Source organism: Prunus avium, chromosome 2 (genome assembly GCF_965620075.1).
Source record: "Prunus avium chromosome 2, drPruAviu1.hap1.1, whole genome shotgun sequence".
Lineage (NCBI taxonomy): Eukaryota > Viridiplantae > Streptophyta > Magnoliopsida > Rosales > Rosaceae > Prunus > Prunus avium.
In genome coordinates, this window is record NC_142285.1 from 26,771,383 (window position 1) to 26,794,262 (window position 22,880).

A 22,880-nucleotide genomic window follows, 5' to 3' on the forward strand; every position below is an offset into this window, starting at 1 on the left:
CCGCGGACTACCCTCACATACAGCTATAGAATATGGATTGTCGAATGTCTTCAAAAACCTGTTGTGAGCTTAATAAAACTTTCTTCTTCTTCTTCTTCTTCCTTGAATTTGTCTGTTCCCGAATTAAATTCACAAGAAAAAAAAAAGGAAAAATTATATATTAAAAGAAGTTTTCAATGGGATTACTTTCGTACATTGCTTGGATTTATTTCCAGCTCAATAAATCAAAGGGCAACTGGTCAAAAAATGTTTTCTATTTAGACTGTCTTAATTAAAGGTCTTATTTAGACCTCCTCCGTCAGGCAACTTTCCATCGGCCGACAATCATTGTTCTTTTCGATTAGGTGCAGACGACACCATTCCATGCTCAGGCCCAACACTTTTGGACTCCATCAAGGACAAATAAGGAAAGACCTGCCTATTGTCAAGACAGTAAAAGATTTCTGTTAAAAAGAGTCACGTGTGTGTAAACTAATTAAAATAAATTGAAAATAGAAATTGCAAACTAATTAAAATAAATATAATTACATACAACCTGCAAATCTATCCATTGTAACATGATATTTAAATCACAATAAAAATTACATTTAAAACTAAAAATACTCAAAATGAACTGAGTTATCTAGCACTTAGAAGATCACGAGCAACACAGTATAAGAAAACCTTTATGGGAAATTCATCCCTACTATATGGCACTTTATGGGAACATCATATGGTGCATAACCATTTTCTCAAGTCCTCACTATATGGAACTTTATGGGAACAATGGTTGTTGTTCATTAGAAGCAAAAGACATCAGAGTAAGAAATAAATAAAACTTCACAATTGAAAATCACCCTCAGGATGTTACTCTGACATTACTTGATTACAAGATGTGAATGAAGTGTTTGTGAATTGTTACATGAAAGAGTATCACTTGCGTACTCAAACCTTTTCCAAACATCCTATACATATCATACATTTATCTGATACATCTCACATGGGAAAGAATGAACTGATTATAACACAAAAGATTTCTACATGCCTATCCATGGAAACTATCCAACACCAATCCAGATTACCTGTTTATATAGCACCTGTGATACAGTTTTTTGAAATCAAGAGCACGCCAATATTACTTAATTGTCAACTCCAAATAAAAGAAAAATCATAGAGTGTTTCGGTACACGGTACACTATCCACTAGAAGATCTGTAGATTGATAAATTAACCGTCCACAAATGCCAAAACATCATGTAAGACCTAATATATTTTAAAAAAAAATAACTGAACCTGACATAAATAATAAAAAAGGTTTTACTAGTCACTTGTAGGTGCCAAACTGGTAGAGGGAATGATCAAATTGAGAGAATGGAAATTAAGGCACTCAACAACTTGGGTTGTGTTTTCACTAGGCAACAATAGATTTTTGATACCACAGTTAAAGAAAACTATGAGCTTTAAGAAGTGAGCAAGAGAAAAAATAGAAGTAGCCTTACACTGTCTTGAACCATATCCTGCCTTGCCCACCACAGAAAAGCACCCACACCAACAATTGCTACAAGCACTGCAAGGAGCTGGATGTGAAAAAGCATCAATTTCATTAGAGATATAATCCTACAAGCTGATGTCAGAGTCAAAAATAAAAATGATTATATTAGACTACCTGTTTTTTTTAAGAAATGTAAAGGAACTAAGATTTGTGAGAAGAACCCCAAATCAGTTGCTAAATGAAAGAGAGTACCCAAATGGAAACAATTGCATCCAAAATCCAACCAAGCTGCCCAGTAAATGAAAGATAAATCAATCCAACAGCCAAAGCTAAATTACCCAGAACTCTAGCAGTAGCTCCGTCATCTTTCCCACCACCACCTCCACCACCATTAAACCCAAACCCCTGATTGAACCTCACCACAACCTCTCTTTTCTTATTCTCTAACTGGTATCTCAATCCTCTATTTTCTTTGATGACTAAGATGAATGAATTTTTTTTACAATAAAACGAAATCTTATGCTACGATTAAAAAAATCTAATTTAATATATTAGAGAACCTCATATTAATTTATTTTTTTTAAAAGGACAAGGGAAAAAGTGAAGGAAGAAAAATTCACAAAACCCAAACTTGTTGCTCTAAATAAATTAAAAAAATAAGAGAGAAAAAACAAAGAAACAACCAAGAGAAGCCAGATGCTTGGGAACTAAAATCTCCCAGCCAGATGCATGTGAATTGAAGTTGAATTTGAATGGTGAAGGGGTATTGTCTTTGTCCCAACGTTGATGGTCAAGCTTTGGCCTGAAATTTTGTTGTACCACATGAAAGTGATGAGGAGCTGCTTCTGGGTGAGAGTTTGGCTCTGTCTACCCACTTCCCCTTTCCCTGTCTGTAGAATTCTCACCAAGCAAGAGACCCTCAAAGAAGAATCCACAAAACAGCACACAATCCCTCATTCCAACATTACTTAAATTCACACACACAGGCATGCACAGAGTTCTTTTTCTAAACATTTCTACTCAACTTGCGAAGTATTTCAATAACAGAAAGCTGAAGATTTAGTAGATGAAACGCACCAATTCATTTCCCAGAATTAGAAAACAATGCAATAAATCCATGAAAATGAAAAGTAATCTATAAATTAGTAAAAAGGTCCCATTTGAGATGATGGATTCATATTTTCCTCAACATGAACACTCTAAATATTTCTCATAATTATCAAATTGACCAACTCACAATTCTCAAATTCCAATTTGATTGCTTTATGAATTTCCAATCCCAATACCTTAAATTTATCACAAAAGCCAAAATGAACAAGCAATAGAGAGATAATAACATACGGGCAATAGGAATTGGAGAAGATGGCAATCTTGTTGAGTAGATGACGTTCTGCACAAACGCCGAAGGCGAAGTCGAAGCTTCCGCGACGATGACGATTCCCAACAATATCAGCGCCGCCGCCGCTGCTGCCGTGAACGCAGCACAACCCAACAACTCTAACGCATCTTCCCACGACGACACAACGATCGCAAGGTCCGAAAGGTCGACGCAGCTCTGAGACGATTCAAGCGAGTCCGACCCGTCCTCTGCCACCGGTTTGCGCCGTCGAGACTATCCAGCTCCACAATACAGAGGAGTAGTACGAGCGACAGTTCAGAGCAAGTTGAAGAACGAGCGCGTGGTTTTTTTTCCTTCATTTAACCTGTTACCCAAAACAGCCGGTTTCCTTTGTTTTTAAAAACAAGCACGTGACTGCCATGTGACTGGCTGTACCCAAAATCCGATACTCAAATTAGACCTGACAATATTGCACACGACCCGTTAACACGACACGAATTCGCACGAAATTATCAGTATTTGGGTTGAGCTTAATGGGTCGGGTTGAAAACGGGTGAACCCGTTAGCCACCCGTTAAGCTAACGGGTCGTGTTGGGTCGAAAACGGGTGAACCCGTTACACCCGTTAGGAGCAAGGGCATTTTTGTAATTTTCGTTAAAAAATTAACCTAGGTTGAACTTGAAAGGAAGCTTCAATTTTGTTATTCCTCATCTCCTCACGCCGCTCTCTGTCTTTCTCTCAAGAGAAAAAAAAGTTCTCTCTTTTTCTCCATAGATCCAAACCAAACGATCAAGGATCAACATCAACTACCTTTCCTCTTCTCCAACGAAAAAAGGTATGAAATTGAGTTGGAAACGGTTGCTTTCTTTTATGCCGTCTGTCTTTTCCTTCTCTGTCTTTCTCTTAGCAAAGTAGGCTCAGGTTAAGATTCATTGATTCATAGAAATTGGGGAATATAATAAAACACCAACCGATCAATCCAATCCTTTACTAGTTTAGTGGCTTCTACCTATTTTGTCAACTTGCTGCACTATTAATTTCTACTTTCCTATTTTCTTTGTTTGATTTATTTATTGGTTTAGATGAAGACTTGCTACTTAAAAAAACCAAACAATTGCAACTTGAAAAGAGGTAAAACAATATCCATACAGCAAACGATAGTTGCTGAAAGATAGTTTATTGGATATTCAATGGGTATGATAATGATTGATTTGCTGCACACTAGGCTATTATTTTGATTCTTGAAACACTCCATCCGTGAGTTTTACATTACTATAATTGATATTGAATTTATGTCCTTTTTTTTTTCTTTTGAAGCTTATGGATGTTACAGAGAGTACCGAAGCTATGAGACTCACAGATGAGGAGTCTATTGATGTTTCAATGGGTGGGGATACAAGTACTGCAGATGTAGAAGATAAAGAGTCAAGCCCTAGAAGCAAAAAGCCTAGAGGCATCAATATTGGTAAGAGAAAATTGAGATCTTCTGCTTGGGAAACATTTGATTTATTGCCTCTTGGAGAAGATAAAAAAAGGCGTGCTAGATGTAAAAATTGTGAGATAGTTTATGTGTGTGATAGTAGGTGTGGGACTGGAAATTTGTTGAATCACGCTAAAAACTGCCTAAAGAAATCACATGGTGATGTGAAACAGTTACTTATGTCATCATCTGGATTGCGTTCCCCTAAATTTGATCATATCAGATTTCAATGGGATTACTTTTGTAGATTGCTTGGATTTATTTCCAGCTCAATAAATCAAAGGGCAACTGGTCAAAAAATGTTTTCTATTTAGACTGTCTTAATTAAAGGTCTTATTTAGACCTCCTCCGTCAGGCAACTTTCCATCGGCCGACAATCATTGTTCTTTTCGATTAGGTGCAGACGACACCATTTCATGCTCAGGCCCAACACTTTTGGACTTCATCAATGAGAAATAAGGAAAGACCTGCCTATTGTCAAGAGAGGAAAAGATTTCAGTTAAAAAGAGTCACGTGTGTGTAACGTGACCACTATTTTGTTTCAGTTTTACCACCTAGAGAATTGCTATCCACAATCGATCAAAAGCGACTGTGAGGATCGTCGCCTGTGTACACCAGTTAGAATGCTACACGTGTATCTCACTTTTTAAAGAAATAAATGAGTTTCTGTTATGCACCGAATTCACATTTTACCCTTCTCCTAAACCCAACGACAGCATTGAGGGGCCGTTTGGTTCATGGGAAAGGAGGCATAGGAATGGGAATTCAATTGCTTTCCCATGTTTGGTAAGTCCGGGAATGAGAAACGGATTCCTGGCACATGGGAAAGTAGGGGGGAAAGTGATGCCCCCCTCTTAACTTGGGTTTTGCTTTCCCTCCTCATGGGAAAGTTTGGGAAAATGTGCCAACATTCAATGCACAATTTTCATGACTATTTTGTCCCTATGAACAATTTATAATTACAACGTATCATTAAATGCATTCTTTTTTTATTTGATTTAATATGGGTATAATTGGAAAATTATACAAATTTTGTTTTCCATTCCTACTCAAAACAAACATGGGAAAGGAAACAACGTGAAATCTCCCGATTACTTTCCCAACATTACCAAACGTGGGAAAGGAATCTTTCATTCCCATTCCTTGGGAAATGACATGGGAATTGATTTCCCCTCAAATCCATTCCGTGAACCAAACGGGGCCTGAATAGAAAGCCAACCCTCACTTCATTTTTTTTCTCTCTATCCAGATTCAATACCCAAAAAAAAAAAACCTATAATCTCTATTTCTTCACCCATAAGGCCCATCTCCGATTCTAAAAAAACTCGAACCCAACTTGCCTACTAAAAGTAAGGCACTAAATTCTAACCCAATAAAAAATGCACTTGTGTTATTGTCCTGCATGCACAAATATATATAATGGGTAATGCTAGGCTTACCACATTTTTCATACCACATGTGTAACACATCTCTAATAGAGGTGGAGCCCGCCAATATAATGGGGCTCACCTTTATTAGAGAGGTGGTACACATGTGGTATGAAAAATGTGGTAAGCCTAGCATTTTCCATATATAATACCTATAATATAAAAAATTTGGGACCTTTAAAAATTAGGGTTCTGTTTGGTGGCACCATTTGCACACTTTCAAGGCAGTCCATGTGTTAAGGCCATCTCCAATTCACGAGGAAACCCAAGAATCCTAAATTTTAGCCCAATTCCTCTCCCAACTTAAGAAAAGTAAAGAGCTAAAATTTGAGAAATTCAAATACCAGTCCAGCTATTGCTTGGATTGGAATTTTTTTTGTTGGAGCCCACAATAGCATGACACAGCCCATGTGCAAGGAGGTGTGAATAGGGCTCGTGATGCTGTTGCTGCAGAAGTTGTCACATATTTTAAATTAATCTAAATCATATCCAACCTCAAAACTAACTCCAAAATCTATAAATACCCACCCATTTCTTAAATAATCTACCAAAATGAGCCAACGCTCCGCGGAGGCTTGTACTCTGGAGATAAAGACCCTAACCCCAAGTTGTTCGATGTGTTCACTGTCACCGATTGGGAATCGATGTTCATGATGCTTCCCAAACATGTGGCGTTCAAGGGCCCTAATGGCAACTTGCTCGGCACCCGCTTGAGCGAGGTCTTCGCCAGTGTCGACGGAGGCCTCTCCTATTCCTCGGGCAAATTGTGGAGGCTGACCAAGGGCGATTGGATCTGCCTTGACGCAGATAACTCAACCAGCATCAAGAGATTTGCCGTCACTGAAAAAATTACAAGCAACGACTCAGAAGCATACCTGGAGGCGAAAGAGCTTGGGGTTTCAAAGGAGATCTACAACAAGAAGGTTGTCGAAATTGTCGTGGGAGAGGCGGTTAACCGTACCAAAGAAACTCAAACTGTAGAGCTGAAGCTCTCGTATAAAAAAACTAGGAGCGGAAGCTTGAAGTCCAGCGTGTTCAAGTTGGGCGTCCAGAGCAACATCGACGGAGAGGTTCCAGTCATCGCAGACAATGGAAAGATCGAGGTTGATGAGTTTGCAGAATCAGTGGAGAGGAGAAAAACCGGGACAGCCACAATATTCACATGTAGTGTAAACGAGGTTAATGTTTATAAGGTTGTGGTGACGGCAATGGCTATGGTGAAGGTGAAGCTTCTAGTGACCAAGGCTTCTTACGATGTTCCCTTCTCCTATACGCAGCGCGAAACTCTCGCTGACGGAAAAAGAATTACCAACGACATGGATGATGGGGTTTACTGTGGCACCAATACCTTCAACTTCAAGTTCGAGACCACAGAAGAAAAGCTTTAACATTTCACCAGTCAGCCAATACACTGTAATTCAAGCAGACTACCCTCACATACAGCTATAGAATATGGATTGTCGAATGTCTTCAAAAACCTGTTGTGAGCTTAATAAAACTTTCTTCTTCTTCTTCTTCTTCCTTGAATTTGTCTGTTCCCAAATTAAATTAACAAGAAAAAAAAAAGGAAAAATTATATAGGCTTTTTTGTCACAAAACGTCCCTGACGTTTGTGAAACTATCAGATTGCATCCTTAAAGTTTTTTTGTATCACTAATGATCCTTAACGTCAATATAGGTGCTCTCAAATAGTCCCTCTGTCAAAAAAACTGTTAAGTTCAAGGATATAATCGTAAAATCAATCCAAAATTATAAAAAGTCCTCTCTCCTCTCTTTTTTTATTTCCTTTCCTTCTCTCTTTCTTTCTTCTTCTTTCTCTCTTTCTTTTCTTCTTCTTTCTTCTTTCTCTCCACGAATTCACTCTTCTCTTTCTCTGTCTTTTTTTTTTCTTTTCTTCTTCCTCCTTCTTTCTCTCCCCAAATCTTCATGTCTTCCTCTTTCTCCTGGTAGGGTCTGTTTGGCGGTGTCCACTGGCCTTTCTGATTCCTATTCCGATTACCATCGTCGTTGCTCATTTTCCTGCGAATGGGTTTGTGTCTGTGGATTTTTTTGTTCTCTTTTTCTTCAGCTTTTTTCCAAAATAAAAATAAAAATTGAACAAAGGTAGAAGAAGAGGCCAATAGAAGCCGACGTCGTGACTTTTTGCCCCAAACCAACCTTTGCACATTGTACCCAAATCATTCTCAGAGAATGAAGAAAAAAAAAAAGATAAAGGAGAGAGAATGGGGAAATGCCCAGTTTTCCAGCTGAGAGAAGAAGAAAAAAAATGCCCATGACAAGAGGAAGAAGAAAAAAAGAAAGAGTGAGAGAGAAGAGTGAACTCGGGGAAAGAAAGGAGAAAGAAGAAGAAAAGAAAGAGAGAAGGGAAGGAAATAAAAAAGAAAGAGGAGAGATAAGACTGAACTCGGGGAGAGGAAGAAAGAAGAAAAAAAGAAAGAGAGAGAGAGAGAAGGAAAGGAAACATAAAAAAGAAAAAAAAAAGAGGGGAGAGAGAAATTTATATATATATTTTATAATTTTAGATTGATTTGACGATTATATCCTTGGATTTAACAGTTTTTTTTTTACAGAAGGACTATTTAAGAGCACCTATATTAACGTTAGGGACCATTAGTGATACAAAAAAACTTTAAGGATGCAATCTGATAATTTCGCAAACGTCAGGGACGTTTTGTGATAAAAAGCCAATTATATATTAAAAGAAGTTTTCAATGGGATTACTAATTTCGTACATTGCTAGGATTTATTTCCAGCTCAATAAATCAAAGGGCAACTGGTCAAAAAATGTTTTCTATTTAGACTGTCTTAATTAAAGGTCCTATTTTTAGACCTCCTCCGTCAGGCAACTTTCCGTCTGCCGACAATCATTGTTCAGGCCCAACACCTTTGAACTCCATCAAGGACAAATAAGGAAAGACCTGCCTACTGTCAAGACAGTCCGTTAAAAAGAGTCACGTGTGTGTAACGTACCACTATTTTGTTGCAATTTTACCACCTAGAAAATTGCTATCCACAATTGCTCAAAAGCGACTGTGAGGATTGTTGCTCTTGTACACCAGTTAGAATGCTACATGTGTATCTCACTTTTCAAAGAAATAAATGAGTTTCTGTTAGAGAATTTATCAAAAATAGCCAAAACTTGACCCTTAATTTCAAAAATAATTTTTGTAAAAAATTTCAAATATAGCAAAAAACTCACCTAAATAGACACAAATACCCTTAAATTTAAACCCCACATAAACATAAAAAAGAAGAGATTTTCTATTTAAACCCCACACTTCTCTTAGTTCACCCCATGTTCTAAGTTCACCCCATCTTTTAATTTAAATTTTCACAATTTCTAAGAAAACCCCACTATTTTCCCAAACTACCCTTAAATACACCCCAAATTGAAAAAAAAAAAAAGAAAAAAAAAAGGAGATTTTATATTTAAACCCCACAATTTTCTTTGTTCCCAGCAAAAAAAACACAAACAAATAGAACCCTAAACTCGAAATTTAATGCTTTCTAGAGAAAGAGAACAACTTTACCTCTTTCCAAGAACTGTAACTGAAATTCAAACACTTGGGTATTGTTGAGTTGATAATCAACAAGCCTTTCCATCAACTCCCACGCATATTTAAAGAGGTAGGCTCGTCAATTTTCTATGTCTTTAAAAGAGAAGAGTAATCTGGCAATAGGATGTAGAGGAGTTTGTATTTTTCTAAAACTTGATATGAAGAGTGGTGGGGTGTGTGTATAGATGTACTAGGGTTAATTATTAAGTTAGATGACCTTTTTTGTCTTTTTACACAATAATAAAACTTACAGCTTAATGATTTAAGTATTGGGGTGAACAAAGAGAAGTGCGGGGTTTAAATAGAAAATCTCAAAAAGAAAACCCTATTAGATTGGGAATCTTTGTACGTAGAGTTTGTTCGTAGACGTATTGCTGCCATAGTCAAACGGTGAGTGCAATTCTTCATTGGTTCTTTGTTCAATTTCTTCTTTGTTTCTTCATTTATTCTTCATACTATATTTATAAATTTCAATTATGATTTTGCTGACTTAATGTCCATTGGTGCGACATTTCTGGTGATGGAGATTATAACTCTCCTGAGCCCTATCCAAAGTGCTATGATTTAATATCGTCAATTCATTTTGAGCCTAATGACACCTTCTTCCCCTCAAGAACTGTGTTGGAGGGTAAGTTCTAGGATTCAATTTTACATGAGTTCTTGTGTAATTTACCTATGCCAAAAGATACGATTTATAGAAGGAAACATCACTGATGCCTTTTCTTGGGTAAGGTAGGAAGCTGCCAGAGAGGAAGCCAAATAGGGCCTACTTGTGGCCTTCTTGACACCAATCACCTTGTTCACGGTGTGTGATGTGAGACATGTCATTTGGCAACTTGGCTTAATAATTTTCTAACTAGATAGGCTATGTTGTGCGTATCATTTGCGAGAAAAGTGCTGGTATTTTCTTTGTTTGCTTATTAGTGGCATCTTGCTGTTTGTTTAAGTAATGTCTTCTTTTCTTCCTTGTTGTTCTCTCTAACTTCCTCCTATAATCTGGATGATTTGTTCCTTTTTGGCATATGATTTCATTTGATTGATGAAGCTCTTAGATGCTGACATGTGTCATCTCCAGTTGTCTGTGTGAGTGTAACATTCCGACCCAAAATAAAAGGAATAGTAAATTAATTAATTTCAAGAATTATGAATTTACAATTTTGCCCATGGAGTAGGGGTAATTTGGTAATTTTTAATACGAAAGGATTTCGGGACAGTGGCTAGTACCTTTACGTGGTTCGAACTGAGACGAGTCCGTAAACATGCGGTAGGCTTGAATCGGAGTTGTAACGAAAAAGTTACGAGCAAAACATCACAGTGGCATAATCGTAAATAAGTTAAAATTGGTTTTTAACCACCCGGTCTCCACCGCCAGGAGTCATTGCCGTCGCCATATTCTGCGAAAATCCGACCGGTTTACATTGAATTTTTAGTCGCTCGATCTCTCTCCTCCGGCCACCGTTTCCGACGTGTGAGGGATGGTTTCTCACCCATTTTTCGTGCTCTAACTGATGATTGGTTAGGTTTTGATCAATTTTTAGTTTTGGTAACCCAATTTACAACCTAGGTTTTGGCGAGTTTTCGAATTGAAATTCCGGCCACTTCCGACCACTTTTTGGGATAGGTCTAAGAACAAAAGTGGCTTCAAATGGTGTCATTTACCTAGGGTAGGAATCTTGGCCCTTAATTTTGAGATTTTCTGGCGAGTGATATCGCTTTGGGCACCCACGCGCTGCCGGCAAGTGCGGCAATACTTGGGCCAAGTTTTGGACTGGCTTAGGGTTCCAGAATGATCCACTGGTCCTCACAAGTGCGTAGGTACTTTCGGATTTCAATTTGGATGTCGTTTGAAGCCCGAACAGATTTTGCCTATTGTGCGATTTCCAAGTTCAATATGTTCGAACCGTTGGATCGCTTCCAATTTTATATATGTTGATCTAGACATTCCTAGGATCGTGTAGGAATTCGCGTATCGTGAATCGGAGCTCCGGATGTTCCGATTCAATAAGTTAAAGTTTGCGTTTTACGATAACCGTCCGATCATGTGATCGGGAGCGATCCGATCGTCCGATCCGGGCCAAACTTGCAGGAAGTGTATCCTAGACCTTGTGGAACCCATAGGAACTTTCGGATCGTAAAACGGAGGTCGTGAGTCCCGTGGGCCCGGTTGACCAAGTTTGGGTAGTTGGACCCCTCGGTTGACTGCGAGTCTTCTGAGGTAGTTTCACCATTCGAGGAGTACTAGAACGACCTTATTAACGAGTCTCGACCGTTATTTGAGTTATTGTATGTTCTGAAGTGGAAATATAGTACGTATGACTATAAGAGTGTTGGAATTATGTTTTGTATATTTGTGGGAGGTGATTATTTCGAATGAATTCGTGCTATTTTTTAGCATGGTTATTTATACTTTGATATCTGTTGTTGTACATAGGGTTGTTTGAAAGTGTTTATGAAATGTGGTTTGGGTTGTGGTTTATGTTAGTTTGAGTGCTATTAGCACTACCTTAGGTACCTCCCCAGTTATGGGTTTTATGCTTGAGAGTTTATTGTTTCTACTATGAGTAGATTTTTGGACCGCTTGAATTAAGGAATGGAATATTATCTTATAATATTTATATAAGAGTTCCGAACTCTACCATCATATGTACCTTCCCTGGTCACTATACCCACACGTGGCATTGGATTTTTCGATGTGTGGGCTTCCTTGGTTACGGGTTCTAGAATTGATGGATACTTGGAAATTGTGAACATGGATATGGATACATGGATATGTCGGAACCCAGGGCATCCTTAACGGGGTGTCGCTGTAGACCCTTGATTGGGTAGTTTGCGCTCGTAGGATTGATTACATGCGTACGAGTCTTGAGGATTCATCTGTACGTTCTGGCTGAGAGTTATCCCCCAGTTGGACGGCTCGTTCCCTAGCCACATGGTCAATTGAGGATTCTTCCATGTGGACTAGTCAAACGATCCCCAGTTGGATTGTTTTCCCCAGTACATGATGTGCATCATCATATGTACCTCCCCTTGGATACTGATACTTGGAAACAGAGGATATGGATACTTGGATACATGAAAATGGAAATATGGATATGGATACGTGGATATGTTGGAACCCGAGGCATCCTTAACGGGGTGTCGCTGTAGACCCTTGATTGGGTAGTCTGCGTGCGTAGGACTGATTATAGGCGTACGAGTCTTAAGGATTCGGCTGTACGTGTTGGTTGAGAGTTAGTCCCCCGGTTGGACGGCTCTCATTCCCGGGTCACATGGGTGTTGAGGATTCCTCCATGTGGTCTAGTTAAACAATCCCGAGATTGGATTGTTGTCCCCTGGTACATGATGATGGTGAGAGGTTGGTATATATATATATATATATATATATATATATATATATATATATATATTCATTTATGGGCATATATATTACATATATGTATATGTGGATTCGTTTTTGGTTTGAGATTAGTGAGATTTTGCTTCTTGAGTACTCTGTACAGGTATGAATGTTTGAGCCCTGGATTGGGAATTGTTGTTCAGCAACATACGCCTTGGATAGGGTATGGTTGCGCGGAAAGAACTGGAAAAAGGGAAAGGAACTCACAAAGTGTTCAGGAGTTGCCTTGTCGAATTTGATGTAGCAAGGAATCTAAATTTATTTGTTGGTTTTACTTTGAATAATTGTATATTATCGAAGTTGTGACTGTTGATATAAGAACTACGTGTGGCTTGATCCCTTGCCCAAGGGTACGTAGGTAGCCTGGGGTCTCACCTAGGTGCAGCCGCGAAATAAACTATATTTAAAAAGGTTTGAACGATTCTGAGTATGTGAATGGATTTTTAGGGGGTTGTTGGATTTAAATCCTGTTTAATGATTTCGGTGGTATTCGTATAGTTGTTTGAGGTCATTAATTACATTTTTAGGTATTCTCTAACTTAAGAACATTGCTGGTTTTGTTTCGAACCTTTTGAAGGCCGGAGGCCTATTATGCAATTGCATGTTGTTAAATTGTGCATGCTGCCAGTTGGTGTTTTAAAATGTGTTTTTAACAAGCTGAAGAATTTGGGGAAAGTCCAAATTTCAGAGGAGACTTTGCCGAAATTTCAGCAAAAAGTCTCGTGCCCTTTTCCCTTAGTAAGTGAACGATTCTGGCATCGGTGTGATGTTGGAAATTTCCATAGGATTTGTCTCGAGTTTCGAGGAATTCGGGGTGGATCTTGTCAGTGAGTCAAGTGCCACATGTATTTGTGTGGGACCCACAAATTTTCCAGTTATCTTTGACTAGTCAAATTTTGAATTTTGACTGTAAATTAGTGGATTTTTATTTCACTAAAACTTCCATGTATACAACCTTGTTAGCCTTACAGTTATACGGTGAAGTATATTGTCTCTTATTAGGAGGCTACGAACACCCTGATGTAGTAACAGCGGTATTTCCAACTAGTTGGGGAGGAGACAGTTCAGTCATGGATCGGAACACATAAGTGTGGCTTTGTATTAGGGAGTTCTCCTCCAGCTTTGGCAAAAAGTAAAATAAATTTCGCATGCTAGGGGAAATGGTTCTCCATGTTGGGTCCTCATGACAAATTAACAAGCATAGAAAACATATACAGCCATCAAATTAAAGTTACAGAGCTTGGTTTTAGATGCTTTAATATCGATATGAACTAACAACCTACGCTTTTGTTCACTTGTGATAATCTCAAGCAACAAAATTTTTATAAGTAATTAGAAGTACCCAATTTACATTTATTAAATCAGATCAGGCGTCTCCAAAACGACATGTGTTTATTCATATGGGTCCTCCACAAAATAAACATTTTTCTTTTCAAACTATAGCAAAATCCGATACTCAAATATTAACATAACCCATATGTTTAGGAGAAAAATCTGAGCTTTAAACGTCTATATTTCAACAAGTCATTGACTGAAGTTGCAAACAGAAACCACCAGAAAAGGATTAAGCTTCAACCTTGTTACTCATTCTTTCCCAGTAAGTCTTCCTCTCCCCCTCCCTTCTATACAGAATTTTTTTTAACTATCCATGATATTCATCTGATCAAGGTGATTGTTTATTTGATATATTGCATCAATGAATGTCATAATTGTGGCTGCATCTCTTTTGTATACTGATACACATTGCCGGCATCATCAAATAGGGATAGCCTCGTTTTGTTTAATTTGAGAAATGCTAGCATGAGTCGTTCATGTGTGCGCGTGAGGAGAAGTAAACTATGTTTAGCATTTCATTGAATTATAGCTTTTCAATTTGTTCGTTTTTCCTTACAGTTTTTCCCCAAGCCAAAACCTTTTCTGTTCCTTTCTTCCTTGTCCCCCCTTTGCAAACCATAATACACCACTCTCTTGCCAGCTGAATGATGATTTTATTTCATCCCCTCAATTACAAAATATATTAGTATATTACATTTTGAAATTGCAATATGCATATTAAATACTGCTATAAATTGGTTTTTGAAAATGCTGATATGTAGGTCTATAGCCTGGTTGGAGAGAAACAACATCTAATCTGATCATATGTAATGTTATTCTCTATGGCAGGTACAAAAAGAGAAATCAAAATTCAAACATGAAGAGGAAAGCAACCTAGAAAAGACAACTGGATATCAGCAACCTAGAAAAAATTATTATATTAATAGATTATTATAAATAAACCCAATCCTAGACATGTATTTATAAAAAAACCCAAACACTATTTAAACATAGAAACACACCCAAAATCAACCCCAAAATCAACAATTGTATATTTTTTGGGTGTGTTTATAAATGGGTTTTGAGTGTGTGTAATGATGGGTTTTGGGTGTGTTTATAAAGTGTTTTGGGTGTTGGGTTTTTTTATAATTTCAGCCCCTATTTTGGGTGTTTTAGTGAAACTCCCTTATATTAATTAGTCCCTCCCGTCCCTTTTATCTTATGCTCTCACCCAATAGAAGGTTCACAAAAATCAGATTTCCCTTTGTTTCAATTTTGACTAGCTCTCAACCATATCCACATATTTCTAACGGAAGCCTCTCTTTCAATCTGTTCAAACAAGATGTGAATCCTATCTTATAAATTTGAATTCATATCCAATCTATAACTTTCTAAATCAATTTAGGGCTTCAAGAGAGGCTTGAGATGTTTCAATTTATGAATCAATGACCTCACAACATACATGGATCATATGTTTTACATATTATTAATATACTAATTGTTTGGGTTCATACTTGGCCATTGGTTGGCCCATTTTGTACTTAGCTAGTTTCTTTGTATTTGGTCACCACATGTGGTAGAACTAGCTTAGTCTTTGGTGGATGCTTAGGCCATTTCTTGGCCCCATTTATAATGCCCATTCTTCCAAAAAAAATCACTATTTCACTACAAAAATTTCTTTGCGGCGGACTATCTTTCCACCATTTCCCAAACCGTTGGGTAATATTTTTTCATGAATCGACCATTGATCAGAGAGTCATGGACCCGACCATTTTGGTCACTTAACTTATAAGCCTTCTTCCCTAAGACTTCGTGGACAAGAAATGGGTCTTCCCAAGTTGGAGACACTTGCCAAATTTTGGATCCCTTGATCCCACCGGAAGAATGGTTTTCCATACTAAATCTCCAACCCCAAAACTCTTGGCCTTGGTTCTCTTATCATATGCTCAAGCCATCGCCTCTTTTTGGGCCCTCAATTTTTCTAAAGCGCCCAACCTAACCTCGTTGAGGTCGTCTAACTCTTGTGTCATGGCTTGCTCATATTTGTACTTACTCCATTCAGCTTGACGAACAACCCTTAGAGATTTGACCGAAATCTCAAGTGGTAGGACGACATCATAGGTGAGGGTGAATGGCGCGGAGGGTTTCATCGAATCTCTATAAAACGTTGGCCTAGATGTCGGCCGACTCTTTTGTTGCTCCTTCTTTAGAAGAGCTTCATATCGATCCACCCGAAGTAAGAGATCATAAATGTCGCGGAACTCAATTCATTCGAATTTCTTTCGGTGGTCAAGAACCAATCCCCCCTTGGGCCAATTTTGCAAACTCGTGCTCCGGCATATTGACCGTGCACCTAGCCCTTACTTCTCTAAATCGCCCCAAGTAGTCTTGGACTGACTCATTTGACTTATGGCTTATCTTTGCCAAGTCGGCCATCAAGACTTCGGACTCCGGCCGACAGAATTGCTAGTGGAAAATTTGTTTCAAAACTTGCCAATTCGGGAAGGCATTTTGCGGAAGCTTAACATACCATGAGAAAGATGCCCCCGTAAGGGTACTCGAAAATAGCCATAGTTTCAAGGTGTCGCGATGCCCAATCTCTGCATATTGGGCCGTGAATCGGCCAATATATTCGACGATCGATTGGAGCCCATCTCCCGAAAATAGTGCAAAATTCGGAACCTTGAGACCCCTCGGTAGACTGACCTACCAATCTTCCTAGCATGGGGCACCATATCTTGAATCATTTGTTCGACGGCACCTCGGTCGATTGCTTGGTTTCCTGACAACGGGTTGTTCGCATTTCCGCCGAGATTATTCCAACCACCGATTCCGGCGAATTGGTTGATATGAGCCACAACAAAATTGGCTCCGACCCCTTGGTGAGCTTGTTGGCGGAATTGATTGTACGACGGGAACACTTGGAATTGGTTGGCCGCCACATATGGGTTGTTGCCCATCGGCGGAACATTAACCGCTAGGGCTGGGTTGCCCCCAGCTAGTGGATTTGGTTGGGTCGGATTCACTCCAAAAAATATTTGGTTGGGCCTCAACTTCAGGCCCCACCGCTGGCACTCTATTAGATGCCCCTTGGTTCCCATTTTGGCCATTTGGTTGGCTTAGCAATCGATCCAACAACTCGTTGATCGAGTGGCCATGGTTTGAGGAATGGTTTGAGTCGCCTCTTGCATTCGTTGATGGTTGAGGTTGTTCGATATCTCCATTGCACGGATGAGTTGTTGGATTTCCAACGAAGTGGCATGATTTGGCTTGAACAATGGTCCTCCAGCAACTTTCGTAACATCTTCAACCAACACATGGTCGGGACCGACGGCTGGATCTCGGCCGAAATCATTTTGGCCGACGGCCGTGGTTCGGCCGAGACTATTTTGGCCTTGTTGAGCGGTCGAAACATTTGTCGTTGAGTATACATGAGGAGTGAACCAACCATCTAATTATGGTCGAAGTGATGTGAATCCCTCTGGCGGATTACTTGGGTGATGGCCCCATGTCATCTTTCGCCCAAAAATCACAAACTTCCACCTCTGTGACCGAAATCAAGGCGTCATTCATCTTCCGCCGACGAAACTCAATCTTAAGCCCTCCACCAAGCAAAGTATAATATGTCATATGAGGAGGCCAACTTCATATTTTTATTTTTATTTTATTTTAATTTTTAAAACTAAGTGGCCAATTTGTTCAAGAATGAACCATGACCTTTATTAGAATCTCAACGGCCTACCTAGTAGGTGGCCGTGTTGAACAAAATTTTCATGGAGACCATGGCAGTAGCCAACCATGTTTTACTCCAAGCTTGGAGCCCTTCTTATTCTCGACTCGGATCTTGTCATTTTGTTGGCGATTGGTTGAAATACTATGATGACTAGTACCACCCGAATGGCTTCTGGCCATCACTTTGGCCGACCCTTCATGCCCCCCAAATCCACTTGGTCGGCCAATCTTGGCCTTTGGCTGGGGCTCGATAAACTTGACCACTTGCAATTGTGGTCTCACAATGTCGAGTTTTTCTCCTACAATCATGTCTATCATTATTGCATCTTGGGTCATGCTCCGCCCTTCTTTTTCACTAGATTGTAGGCCATTACATCCCAGGATGGTTGCCTTGGGTTGGACCATATTGCAATTTTCATCGGTGACCATCTTTTGGGTCTCATCCCCTTGGGTGGACTCCTTTTCCTCAACCAATGTCAGGCTCTCAATAGGATGGTCAACTTGAACATTTGATCCTAAGGTCGTCTCGCCCATCTCTTTCTCACTCTCATATTCCCTACTAACCTCACTTTCCTCTAGAGGAGTAGGTGGAATGGGTGGCCAACTTGCAACCACATGAGAATTTTCATCTTGTGACTGAGAATCAAGGTTGGGGTTGAGAGTTTTCCCCTCAGCTTGTTGGCTAAGAACTTGCTCTTCGATCGCAAGTCGCAAGGAGATTTCACGCAACTGTTGGAAACTGCCATCTCCATAAATATATCTTTCACTTCAGATATTTCCTTTATGAAATTTTGATGTTCTTTGTCCGTGCGGTCAACATATGGCCTCTCACCTATGCTAAGAACATTTTGGCCATTATAGCCATTAGGATGATTCATTTGGTGGGAGCCATAACTAGGCTGATCATAAATATTGGCTGGATTGTTTTGGCCATTTGGGTAAGTGTATTGCCCTTCGGCCACCTGATTGTACTGGCCATTGTAGCCATGTTGGCCATTCGCATATTTTTGATATATCATATTATTTTGGCCATGATTGTTGTTTCCGCCATGTTGGCCATTGAATTGGCTACCAGAGCTATATTGATATGTAGAATCGTGTTGGCCGTTATAGCCACCTTGATTGGTTTGGCCACCAAAGCCATTTTGATCATTCGAACCATTTTGGTTCATAAGATCATATCCGCCAATATAAGTGTGCCCACCATATTGGTCACCAAATCCGCCAACATAGTTGTGCCCACCATATTGGCCACCAAATTCGCCAACATAGTTGTGCCCACCATATTGGCAACCAAATTGACTACTTGAGCCATATTGGTTGTTAGGCCCACCTTGATGGGTAAAATTATATTGGCCATAGTGTTGGCCGATGGATTGGCTATTCGAGCCATAAGAATCATAGCCGTTGTAGTTCATCGGCTGATAGGAATGTTGCCATTCCTTTCGGTCGCTCATATAGTGTGTCCCACCGGGTGTGCCAAATTATGTTTCCCTCTTTTCAGCCGGGTAGGCCGATTGAAGGAACTTTTGGTCCTTCTTCTTTTTTGAGTGCGGGGCGTGCCACCACCAAGCCCCGAATTTGGGCTTGAATGGAATGTGAGTGGATGGATGTGTTGCGTCCGAGATCTGACTTTAATCAAACGATTGTTCGACCGAGCAAGGAACCTCCTCACGGCCTAGGTTCTTTCACTACCTCGGGGTCAAGGCTTTATGTGAGCGACCAAATGATGTGGAGTGGGTGGAGATGAAGATTGAAGGTGAAACGTAATGAAACGAAGAATAAGTGCGTAAAGTAAAGGTGCTTAAACTTAAATATAATTTAAAGACAAATGCGTACAGTAAAGTGCGACAGATAAATAACGTAAAGACGAGAATTAAAGTGCGATAAAATGAATCAAAGCAATAAATAAAGCAAGAACGAAAAGAAAGCAATAAGAACGATAAAGTAAAATGAACTTGAAATTAAACTTAATTGAAGTGCGATAACAATGAAAAGTAAAGCAATTGAAATAAACTTGAATTTAAATGACAACGTAATGTAAATTGCAAGAATTTAAACTTACACTAAGAAAAGGAAGAACTCGCTATACTAGGTGCATGAAAAGTAAAATCCTAAGTCTAGGAAAAGAAAAGTGCGAGATGAAAGATAGGTTTGTCTGTTTGATGTTGTGTGTCCTCTGCCTTCGTCAAACAAGGTTTATATAGGGCACTCGTCAACCCATGGGCTGGCCATTGAATGGCCAAATGTAAACTCTTCTTTAAAATCTTTCCTTTCGAAGCCCTCCTAAATCCGTGGGATTGCATTGATTGAGATATTCTGACATGCTTGATTCTTCCTTGCTTTGGCACACTCGGAGTTATTATCAATTTCTCGATTGCTTTCCTTATGTGGCCTCCGTCACGTGCACATAATCTTCCAAAAATCTAGGCTTGAATTGGTGTCTTGGGCTAAGACTTTGATCTCTTGGCACGACATGAGGGTTCTCTTCGTGATCTTCGAATTCCTAAAGCTCTAAAATTGGTCTGCCGAAGAACCTAACTCAATCTTTATTTTCATTTATATATATATATATATTAAATTGCACACGTGGGCCCCTTGGTTATTGAAGTCGGCGGCACCAAGCATGAATTTTTACATGCATGAACATTAGTCTTTCTATGTATATGTGGCTGGGCCAGCAACTTGGGTTTTATAATTCGTATATATGTATATAATATATATATTAGACTTTAACTTTGATATCAGATTGAGGAAATCAACTCTAAATTTCATATACACTTTACAGCAATTAAATACACATAGGAATAACAAACACTTGTTTGAAATCCTAAAAGATAAAGTATTTTGAAACTATCTCCTAACTCTAAGGAACAACTATTTGAATGAATGTAACCTGGAGACTAACGGACTGGTACAAGTGGTTACAATCCTGTGATATTTGAAACCCTCCAACCTGACTTGCAATATGCCTACAGACTTCAGCCGCAAGATGGCCAGGAGACAAAGCAAAGATGTATCATTATGGTAAAGAAACCTCCCTCATTCCTGAATTAATTATATCAAATTCATTTTCTTTTGGATATTACTTTTCACTTTCTTTGCTTCCTCTTGACATTACTCCATTTTAGGTTCTCTAAGTCTACATGCCCACCAGATTTGCAGCCCAATGTACTTGGTACGCCGTTCACGCCGGAGAAAGTAAGATTGTATTCCAAAAGTCCTAATTTGACGGGGTTTTTCTTCATCTTTATATATATCTTCTTTAAAAGGACTGCTGCTCATATATTGAATATATTCTGTTTTTTTTTCTCTTCTCCGGTAATAATAATTCAATTTGCAATTATCTATCGTGCAGGAGCTTCTGGCTGCAAAATCAGCCAAATTTGCTGCCTTACTCAAAAATAATTCGAAGGAAGATCTTTCTCATTTCCTCAGAAATATGCCTGCTGACCCCGAAACTCTTGAGCTTGTTGCCAGATTCTACCATGGCTTTGAACTTCAAATTTCTACTGAGAAAGTTGTACCCCTCATTTGTGTTGCTCACTACTTGGAGATGACAGAAAATCACAGCAAAAACAATCTTTTAGGCCAGGCTCTTTCTTTTTTTCAAGAAAGAATCCTCCCCAGCTGGAATGAAACTGTCAAGGCTTTCCGAACCACAGAAAAATTCCTTCGACAGTCCTTGAAGCTTGGATTGGTTGAGGCCTGCATGAAATCTATCATTACAAAGGCACTAGCTAATCCCTGCCTTCTTGGAGAACCAATCAAGAATTCGACGAAGTATGAGGATGATACTGAGGAGGAGGACGAAGGCTATAAGCCAAGTGCAAGGAGAAGACTCTTTGACCTTGATTGGAAATCGGAGGATCTGACAACACTGTCCCTCGAGCTCTATGAGCCAGTCATCCATGAAATGAATAAGCATGGAGTTCCATCACCATACGTGGCTGCATCCCTTTGTAACTATACAAACAAATGGGTTTTATCTAGCAGTGGAGAGGCAGTCACGAGTAACTACAAAAAGGAAATCCTTGAAGCCGTGGAGAGGCATTTGCCTCATGAGAAAGGACTTGTTCCATGCACCTTATTGTTTGAAATCCTCCGGTTTGCTAATGTTTTGGAAGTTAGCTCTGAATGTAGAAATGGGATTGAGATTAGAATCGGAAAACAACTGGACCAGGCAGCAGTCAAAGACCTCTTAATCCCTTCTCAAGGCTATTCCAAGGAAATGCAATATGATATTGTATGCGTGAGGAGAATATTGAAAGTTTTCTATGGCAGTTACACTTCGTCGGACATATCTGGGCTAATTTCAGTGGCAGAACTCATTGAGGATTTCTTGGCCGAAGTTGCAAGTGACATAGATTTGAACATAGATACATTTGTTGACTTAGCAGAGATGTCTCTTGCAGCATCATTGGGAACCCAAAGAACCTTGGATGGAATATACAGGGCGGTTGATATCTACTTAGATAAGCATAGGCACTTGACAGAGTCAGAGAGAGAGGAAGTGTGTCGAGTTTTGGATTTTCAGAAAGTGTCCCCTGAAGCTTATGAGCATGCTGCTAAAAATGAAAAGTTGCCTTTAAGGGTGGTGGTGCAAGTGTTGTTTGCAGGGCAGTTGCAGCTGCGAGACAGGATCCTGAAGGAGGTGCAGGATTCTGATGACAAATCAACAGAGGAGGAGGCGGAGGATAATGAAGCAAAGTTGGACTTTGGTGAAGAAGAAATGAGATCAGAGATGGAGAAAATGAGCATGAAGGTGATGGAGCTTGAGAGAGAGTGCAACATGATGAGAAAAGAGATTGACAATGGCGGCAGCCCTAAGGTGAGGAAGGAGAAAACTAGCTTGTGGAGAGAAATGAAGAGGAAGTTTGGGTGCGTCAATATTGTGCACGATTCTAACTGCCAATTGAAGAAGAAGAAGAAGATGCATCCAAAACAAGGAGTCTAACATGTAGATTCTTCTTCCATCTGAGATTTCTTTTGCAAATATCTAGTTATTCATTGATTTAATTTTTTTTTCAGCTTCAATCATTGACTTTCTGAATAATCATTTTTCAGCTTGGCTGCCAAGTAGATTGCTCTGCACCAAATTTTAACTCAAGAAAGACTCATGAAATGACCAACCAATTCTCTTAATTGTTAAATTATGCTAGAT

At 39.3% G+C, this 22,880-nt stretch overlaps 3 protein-coding genes across 3 annotated transcripts; 2 read left to right on the forward strand and 1 right to left on the reverse strand.

The window, feature by feature from the left end:
* Positions 1-137: 137 nt before the first annotated feature.
* LOC110759870 (uncharacterized) lies at positions 138-3,230 on the reverse strand. Its single transcript, XM_088248618.1, has 5 exons — positions 3,225-3,230; positions 2,708-3,082; positions 1,723-1,992; positions 1,478-1,555; positions 138-414 (listed from the first exon to the last, which is right to left on the reverse strand). The coding sequence occupies exons 1-5, from the start codon at positions 3,228-3,230 to the stop codon at positions 325-327; spliced, it is 819 nt and encodes a 272-aa protein (XP_088104744.1). The 3' UTR covers positions 138-324.
* A 3,130-nt stretch (positions 3,231-6,360) lies between these two features.
* LOC110759863 (uncharacterized) lies at positions 6,361-7,104 on the forward strand. Its single transcript, XM_021962001.1, has one exon. It carries the CDS (start codon positions 6,361-6,363, stop codon positions 7,102-7,104), a length of 744 nt encoding a protein of 247 aa, XP_021817693.1.
* Positions 7,105-20,708: 13,604 nt separating this feature from the next.
* LOC110759864 (BTB/POZ domain-containing protein At5g17580-like) lies at positions 20,709-22,673 on the forward strand. The gene is made up of 3 exons (XM_021962002.1): positions 20,709-20,743; positions 20,848-20,917; positions 21,075-22,673. The coding sequence occupies exons 1-3, from the start codon at positions 20,709-20,711 to the stop codon at positions 22,671-22,673; spliced, it is 1,704 nt and encodes a 567-aa protein (XP_021817694.1).
* The last annotated feature ends 207 nt before the right edge of the window (positions 22,674-22,880 follow it).